Raw genomic sequence first — 9,607 nt, 5'->3', positions numbered from 1 at the left:
GAAATCCTAAAGAAAATTAATAGACTAGAATATCTGGTCAATGAAATTGTACAGAATCAAGTACAACATGAAATTAAATGATATAATGAAGAAGGAATAAAAGTTAAAGCACTAGAAAGAATTAAAAACATTTTCTTTTTCCATAAAAAAGCAAAGAAGTACAATAAAATATTTTTGTTATTAAAAACCTAAAAAAACTAAAAAACAATAAATTATTGAAGAAGATGAGTGTTACCATGCCACCTGAACATATCAGGAAAATTGTAAAAGAGCATGGGGATATGTCAAGTAGAAAATTTAGTAAAGATAAAAGAGTATATTTGGGAGCACTTAAATTTTTACCTCATGCCGTGTATAAATTATTAGAAAATATACCAATGCCATGGGAAGAAATTAAAATGGTTGATGTTATGTATCATATCACTGGAGCAATTACCTTTGTAACTGAAATACCTAAAGTTATCGAACCAATTTATTTTGCACAATGGGGAACTATGTGGATTGCTATGAGAAATGAAAAGGCAAATCGAAAGAATTTTAGAAGAATGATATTACCATCATTTGATGATGAAGAGCCACCATTGGACTATGGAGATAACATTCTTGATGTAGACCCAATACCAAGTATTCGACTAGAATTAGATGGAATAGAAGATAAATCAGTTATGGAATGGTTTTATGATTCAAAACCATTAGTTCATAGCCATAATGTAAATGGGACAAGTTATAAACGTTGGAAATTAAATATTGAACAATTAAGTACATTACACAGATTGTCAGAACGATTACTTGGTGATATTACAGATATGAATTATTATTATTTATTTAACAAAGAATCTTTTTTTAATGCAAAGGCATTAAATTGTACATTAATTGGAGGACCAAAATTTGAACCATTATTTAGAGATACTAATGATGATGAAGACTGGAGTGAATTTGATGATATTAATAAACTTATTATCAGAAGAATTATTCGTACTGAATATAAAGTGGCTTATCCTAATTTATATGCTAATCGTCCAAGAGAAGTTCATATTATTCCTTATCATTATCCAATGCAAATGATTGTTAAACCAGATGACCCAACATTACCCTCTTATTATTTTGATTCATTACTCAATCCAATCGAATGGAAAAATGATTGTTATGAAACTCAAGAAATGGAAGATGATGAAGATGATAATGATGAAGCAATTGAGTTTTATGATGATATTGTTGCATTTGGTAATACAATTGAACTTGATAACGAAAAAATAAAAGATGGTCTAAATTTAATTAATGCACAATATCCATTTAATAATAAATATGGAGTAACTAGAAGAGCACAAGATGTTCCATTGATTAAAGGATGGTATTTAGAACATATTCAAAAGAATTATCCTGTTAAAGTAAGAGTAAGTTATCAAAAATTATTAAAATGTTATGTTATTAATGAATTACAAAAGAAACCACCAAAATCTCTCTGTAAAAGAAATTTCTTTGCGGCATTAGATGAGACACATTTCTTTTATCATACGAAATTAGATTGGGTTGAGGCAGGATTACAAGTAATTAGACAAGGATATAATATTCTTAATCTTCTTATTCATAGAAAGAATGTAGATTTTCTTCACTTAGATTATAATTTTAATATTAAACCCGTAAGAACATTAACAACAAAAGAAAGAAAAAAATCACGATTCGGTAATTCATTTCATTTAATAAGAGAAATATTAAAAATGACTAAAATTGTTGTTGATGCACACTGTCAATACAGACTTGGAAGAGTTGATTCATATACTCTTGCTGATGGAATTCAATATATATTTAGTCATATTGGAACACTTACAGGAATGTATCGTTATAAATATAAAGTTATTCAACAAATAAGAATGTGTAAAGATTTAAAACATATTATTTATTATCGGTTTAATACAAATTCTATTGAAAAAGGACCTGGAATAGGATTTTGGGCACCAATGTGGAGAGTATGGATCTTTTTATTAAGAGGGTTAATTCCAATTTTAGAACGATGGCTAGGAAATCTTCTTGCTCGACACTTTGAAGGTAGAAAAGCTAAAGCAATAGCTAAAACTATTACTAAACAAAGGGTTGAAAGTGGGTTTGATATTGAATTAAGAGCTGCTGTATTACATGAAATTAACGAAATTATGCCTGAAGGAATTAAAAGTAATAAAGCTAAAACAATTATGCAACATCTTAGTGAAGCATGGAGATGTTGGAAAGCAAATATTCCATGGAAAGTTCCTGGATTACCAGAACCAATTGAAGCTATGATTCTACGATATGTAAAAAAGAAAGCCGATTGGTGGACAGATGTTGCACATTATACTAGAGAAAGGACTAAAAGAGGATGTACTGCAGATAAGACAGTTAGTAAAAAAAATCTTGGAAGACTAACAAGGTTATGGTTAAAAGGAGAACAAGAAAGGCAATTTAACTATTTAAAAGATGGGCCTTATTTAACAAGTGAAGAAGGAGTAGCTATATTAACAACTACAGTTCAATGGCTTGAAAATCAACAATTTCAACCAATTCCATTTCCACCAAGTAATTATAAATATGATACTAAATTACTTGTTTTAGCATTAGAAAATTTAAAAGAATCATTTAGTACTAAAACAAGAATTAATCAAAGTCAAAGAGAAGAATTAGGATTAATTGAACAAGCATTTGATAATCCACATGAATTTTTACTTAGAATTAAAAGACAATTATTAACTCAAAGAACATTTAAAGAAGTTAAAATTGAATTTGTTGATATGTACACTCATTTAATTCCAAATTATGATTTTGACCCAATGGAAAAAATTGCAGATGCATATCTTGATCAATATTTATGGTATGAAGGAGATAAAAGACATTTATTCCCTAATTGGATTAAACCATCAGATACTGAACCAGCACCATTATTAGTATATAAGTTTTGTAATGGAATGAATAATTTAACGAATATATGGAATGTTGAAAATGGAGAATGTAATGTTATTGTGGAATCAAACTATGATAAAATGTTTAAGAAAGTTGATTTAACATTATTAAATAGATTATTACGATTAATTATGGATCCTTTATTAGCAGATTATATTACTGCAAAAAATAATATAACTTTAGCTTACAAAGATATGATGCATGTAAATTCTTATGGGTTAATAGAAGGATTAGCATTTAGTAGTTTTGTTATTCAATATTATGGATTAATCTTAGATATTTTATTACTTGGACCAAGAAGAGCATTCGAAATTGCAGGTACTGCAAATCAGCCAAATGATTATTTAACATTTAAAACAAAAGAAATTGAAGAACATCATCCAATTAGAATGTACACAAGATATATTGATAAATTTTATATGGTATTAAGATTTACTGAAGAAGAAAGTAAAGAATTAATAGAAAAATTATTAATAGAACATCCAGACCCAAATAATGAAAATTCAATAAATTATAATAATAAAAAGTGTTGGCCAAAAGATTGTAGAATGAGATTAATGAGACATGATGTAAATTTAGGACGTGCTGTGTTTTGGGAGTTAAAAAATAGATTACCACGTTCATTAACTACTCTTAATTGGGAAGATTCATGTGTTACAGTTTATTCAAAAGATAATCCAAATGTTTTATTTACTATGTGTGGATTTGAGATTCGTATTCTTCCAAAATGTAGAAGTCAAGAAGAAGAGTTTAGCATTAAAGAAGATGCATGGGCACTTACGAATAATGAAACAATGGAAAAAACAGCAAATGCATATTTAAAAGTAAGTAAAGAAGAAATTATGAAATTTGATAATAGAATTAGACAAATTTTAATGTCGTCAAGTGCTACTACATTTACAAGAGTAGTAAATAAATGGAATACTGCTTTAATTGGATTAATGATGTATTTTAGAGAAGCTACTATTCATACACAAGAATTACTTGATGTTTTAGTTAAATGTGAAAATAAAATACAAACAAGAATTAAAATAGGATTAAATTCAAAAATGCCAAATAGATTTCCACCAGTTGTATTTTATACTCCAAAAGAACTTGGTGGACTTGGAATGCTTTCTATGGGACATGTTTTAATTCCACAATCAGACTTTAAATGGAGTAGACAAACTGATGTTGGTATTCAAGCATTTAGAGCTGGAATGAGTCATGATGAAGACCAATTAATTCCTAATTTATTTAGATATATTCTTCCATGGGAAACAGAATTTAAAGATTCACAAAGAGTATGGATGGAATATGCACAAAAAAGAAAAGAAGCTATTGAAGAAAATAGAAGACTAACACTAGAAGATTTAGAGGATTCTTGGGATAAAGGAATTCCCAGAATTAATACATTGTTTCAACAAGACAAACATACGTTAGCATATGATAAAGGATGGCGTATTAGAACAGAGTTTAAACGATACCAAATTCAAAAATTAAATCCATTTTGGTGGACACATCAAAGACATGATGGAAAATTATGGAATCTTAATAATTATAGAAGTGATATGATTCAGGCTTTAGGAGGAGTAGAAGGAATTTTAGAACACACACTATTTAGAGCTACATTCTTTCCTACATGGGAAGGATTATTTTGGGAGAAATCAAGTGGGTTTGAAGAATCAATGAAATATAAAAAATTAACTAATGCACAAAGAAGTGGATTAAATCAAATTCCAAATAGAAGATTTACTTTATGGTGGTCACCAACAATAAATAGAGGAAGTGTATATGTTGGATTTGAAACGCAATTAGATTTAACAGGAATATTTATGCAAGGAAAAATCCCAACATTAAAAATTAGTTTAATTCAAATATTTAGAGCACATTTATGGCAAAAAATACATGAAAGTATTGTTATGGATTTATGTCAAGTATTTGACCAAGAAAGTAATGAATTAGATGTTGATAGAGTTCAAAAAGAAACAATTCATCCAAGAAAATCATATAAAATGAATTCTTCATGTGCAGATATTACATTATTTGGAATGAATGAATGGGAAACTGGAAAACCTTCAATGTTAACTGATAATAAAAATATCTTAAATGGAATTCATACAAATAAATATTGGATTGATGTACAATTACGTTGGGGTGATTTTGATCAACATAACATTGAAAGTTATGCAAGACAAAAATATGAAAGTTATATAAATGATAATAACTGTTTATATCCTTCTCAAACTGGTGTTATTATTGCTTTTGATTTAGCTTATAATACATATTCTGCATATGGAAATTGGATTCCTGGAATGAAAGATTTATTACAAAAAGCATTAGCTAAAATACTTAAATGTAATATTGCATTATTTGTATTAAGAGAACGTATTAGAAAGGCACTTCAATTATATTCTAGTGAACCAACTAATCCATCATTATCTATAACAAATTATGGTGAATTATTTACAAATCAAATTATTTGGTTTGTTGATCATAGTAATATCTATCGAGTTACAACTCATAAAACATTTGAAGGAAATCACATTACTAAACCATTAAATGGATGTATCTTTATATTTAATCCAAGAACTGGAGGTGTTCATTTAAAAATTATTCATTCATCAGAATGGGAAGGACAAAAACGTATTGGTCAATTAAAACATTGGAAATCTGCAGAGGAGGTTGTTAAATTAGTACGAGCATTACCAATTGAAGAACAACCTAAACAAATTATTGTATCATTAAGAGGAATGTTAGACCCATTAGAAACTCATATGATTGATTTTCCAAATATTTTATTAAAAGGAAGTGAAATAGCATTACCATTTGGTGAAATTATGCAAATGGAAAAAGTTAAAGATGCTGTTAACAAAGCTACTGAATCAATGTTATTAATGTTTAATATGTATGACGATTGGTTAGAAACTGTTAGTTCATATACTGCATTTCATAGAGCTGTATTATTATTAAGAGGACTTGGAATAAATCCTGTTAAAGCTAAAAAAATTCTTCTTCCAAATCCAACTATTTCAATTAAACCACAACACCAATGGCCAACATATAGTGATGATGAATGGAAAGAAATTGAAATTAAAATAAAAGATTTAATTATTGGAGAATATGCCAAAAAGAATAATATCAGTGCAAGTAGTTTAACTCAAAATGAAGTTAGAGATATTATTCTTGGAATGCATATTCAAGCACCTTCTGCTGAACGACAACAAGTTTTAGAAATTGAAGGAGAAAAGAATATTCAACAAGGAATTACTGTAACAACAAAAACACAAAATAAATTACAAGAAACTATGACTGTAACAACAAGTACACCTTATGAACAAAAAGTATTTGCTGCAACTCAAAATTGGAGACAAAGAGCTATTGAAGCAAGTAAATTACTTGACAAAATGAATAATTTATTTATTGAAAATGAAGGAGAAGGAAATCCTATTGTTATTCCTAAAAATATTATTAAAGGAATTATTCAAATTGCAGACACCAAAATTGAAATTGGTGGAATTTTATTTGGTCAAGAAAGTACAAAAAATAAAGGAATTATGGAAGTTCAATGTTGTGTTTTAGTTCCTCAATATGCCACAAATAAATATATTGTATTTGCTCAACATTCTCCACAACATGAGGAACTTCATAATATGAAAGCAATTGGATGGATTCATACTTGTTCTGGTGAACCTAAGTTAACAGTATATGATGCTGTAATGAATTCATTAATACAAGAACATTATAATATTGATGGACAATGTATTTGTATTGGTATTGGAGAAGGAGCAATTGGAATTGAAGGATATTCATTTAATGAAATTGGAAGAGAGTTTGGTAAACAAAATAGTGATAGTCTAATTACATTACAAAATAATTGTACTGAAGAATTAGGAGTAAAACAACCACTTATTGTTTCAGAAAAAATTAATGGATTCTTTTTAATTCCAGAAAAAGGAAGTTGGAATTATTCATTATCTACTTCTAAATTTACTGTTAATATTGAATATACTCTTAAAGCTGGTATTCCATTAGAATTTTATAATGAAGCTCATAGAATTACACATTTCCTTGGTTGGGTACAAAGTGATGAAGAAAACAATGATGTTGATATGACTGAATATTCATTATTTTAAATTTCTTAATTGATTTTATTTGTTAAAAGAAAATTAATCATTTATATTTTAATTAATTCAAAAATAATTCAAATTATTTAAAGTAATAATGAGTCTAATACTTGTTGTTTTGTTCCTTCTTCAACTGTTTTATATAAGTCTGTTGATAAATATCGTTCACCACAATCTGGTAAGATTATAACGATTGTTTTTCCTTCATTTTCTGCTTTTCCTGCTTCTTTTAATCCTGCTAAAATTGCTGCACCACTTGACATTCCACACATAATTCCATCATATTTGACTACTGCTCTTGCCATTTTCCATGCATCTTGTGTTTTAATTGGTGTTATTTCATCAACAACTTCTTTCTTATAAATATCTGTAACAAATCCTGCTCCAATTCCTTGAATTCCATGTGGTCCTTTAGGTTTTCCTGATAAAACTGCTGATTCTTCTGGTTCTACAGCAACAACCTTAACTCCTTTTTTCTTCTTCTTCAAATTCTCACCAACTCCTATAACAGTTCCTGCAGTACCAACAGCAGAAACAATAATATCAACTTCTCCATTTGTATCTTCCCAAATTTCATTTGCTGTATAAACATGAGCTGCAGTATTATCAGGATTACCAAATTGATTAGCTGGAAAATATTTATTTGGGTGTTGTTTGATAAGTTCTTCATATTTTGCAATAGCTCCTGGCATTCCTTTTGTTCCATCTGAAAGAACTAAATTAGCTCCAAATGCTTTCATAATCATTTGTCTTTCAACTGACATTGTTGATGGCATGACAATATTCACTGGATATCCAAAAACAGCGCCAGCTTGACATAGTCCAATTCCTGTATTTCCAGAAGTAGCTTCAATAATTTCCATTCCTGGTTTTAATCTTCCATCTTTAATGGCTTGATAAATAATATTAAATCCAACACGATCTTTAACTGATGACATTGGATTAAAACATTCTAACTTAACAAGAACTTTTGTATTTTTATTAATAGAAGGGTGATCTGTTACTCCATGTAATTCAACTAAAGGAGTACCTCCAATGGTTTCAAGGATATTGTGATAAATTCTCTTTCTTGGTGCGTTGATAGTAATATTTTGCATTATTATTTACAAACAAATAGTTTGTGATCAACTTTAAAAACACAGATTATTTCTAAGTGACGTTGACAAAACGTTTTGATGATTTGTATTTTTCTTTTTTCGGTTGACAAGTCAATTCAATAAGAATATAATTTTAAATAAATTAATATTAATAATGACTTATTTTAGAGTGTGGAGTTATTATTTCTCAGTTATTCTTGGTGTTTTTGAATCGAATTTCTTTTGAAGTTTTCATCTTACAGTTATTGAAGAAATACTTTTTGTTCTATCAAATTTTTGAGTCTTAAGATTTTATGTTCTGACGACTCTGGAAATTTTTTGTAAATTCTTTTATAAATTTACCAACTCAACTATCACATTCAACCCTAACTATCCTCAAGAAGTTTGAAGTAAATATCTTTGTTTTATTTTTCTTAAAAGTGAAAGTATTGGTGTTAAATAACCTTTAAAATGATATGTCAGTGCTTATAAAATTAAAGAATTATTCATTCCAAAGGTAGTTTAAAAACTACAATAGAATAAGGAAAAGAAGGTTCTTTAATTAATTTATTTTTATGCCTTTTATAGACGGTTCTATTTAATAACTTAATTTAAATCTAATAATTCTTTAAAAAATGTATAACCGTAGCTTGGAAGTGTATTATATTCAATCTTAACAATAATTTAGTTATTATAAACGAAATAAATTGTAGTTTTCTTCTTTTTATTGTTATAATTTTATATTATTTTTATTTTATTCTTATAGTGATTCTTCATTTATAAAACTACAAAGAAATGAATATAAAGAGTTTATTAATTTCTCATTCTTCTTCTTTTTCTCTATTTATATTTGTTTACAATTCATTATAAATTAATTATTAGTCAATTAAAATTTCATTTAAATTATGTCAAATTCATTAAGGTGAATATTATTTATTAAGAAATTTAACATAATGTTAAATTATGAAATGCCTATACAAAATAGTAATATAAAAGATCAAACAATATATATTAACAATTTGGTGTTATGAGTATTGAGGATTCTTTATGTTTCTTCAATATGTTCTATTGTTATAATAAAGTTCATTTCTAACATGCTCGCATTAGATTATTCTTATTCGATTTTATTGCTGGAACTGAAAATATAAAACGTTAAATCTTTCATATTTTTAATGATTATTATTTGTCAGGTGTTATTGAGAAAAAATTTATTTGTAATTTTATTTTCTTGTTAAATCTTTGTATTTATTTATTTATTTTGTATATATAATTTAATTCTAGATTATTATCTTGATGTACTGCAACATCTATATTATATCATTTCTTTTCTTTCATATTTTGATAATATATATCTGGTATTCTATCATTGAATGAATGGTCAATTAACCAATAAATCTTTATTGTAAGTTATGATCTTTTATCATTATTAATACATTTATGATGATTATTACAATCAAATGAATCGAATTCATTAAAATGGGTAATTAATAAATT

General features: G+C 27.1%; 2 protein-coding genes across 2 annotated transcripts; one reads left to right on the top strand and one right to left on the bottom strand.

Moving 5' to 3' along the window:
* Positions 1-224: 224 nt before the first annotated feature.
* Positions 225-7,046, top strand: ENU1_183520 (splicing factor Prp8, putative; the record flags this gene model as incomplete). The annotated part of the gene is made up of 1 exon (XM_008861583.1): positions 225-7,046. The coding sequence occupies one exon, from the start codon at positions 225-227 to the stop codon at positions 7,044-7,046; it is 6,822 nt and encodes a 2,273-aa protein (XP_008859805.1).
* A 77-nt stretch (positions 7,047-7,123) lies between these two features.
* Positions 7,124-8,134, bottom strand: ENU1_183510 (cysteine synthase A protein; the record flags this gene model as incomplete). Its single annotated transcript, XM_008861582.1, has 1 exon — positions 7,124-8,134. One exon carries the CDS (start codon positions 8,132-8,134, stop codon positions 7,124-7,126), a length of 1,011 nt encoding a protein of 336 aa, XP_008859804.1.
* Positions 8,135-9,607: the final 1,473 nt, after the last annotated feature.

The sequence above is a fragment of the Entamoeba nuttalli genome (assembly GCF_000257125.1).
Source record: "Entamoeba nuttalli P19 unplaced genomic scaffold asmbl_8309, whole genome shotgun sequence".
NCBI classification, from domain to species: domain Eukaryota; phylum Evosea; order Mastigamoebida; family Endamoebidae; genus Entamoeba; species Entamoeba nuttalli.
The sequence above is the reverse complement of the archived record's forward strand: the minus strand, read 5'-3'. Positions and strand labels throughout refer to the sequence as shown.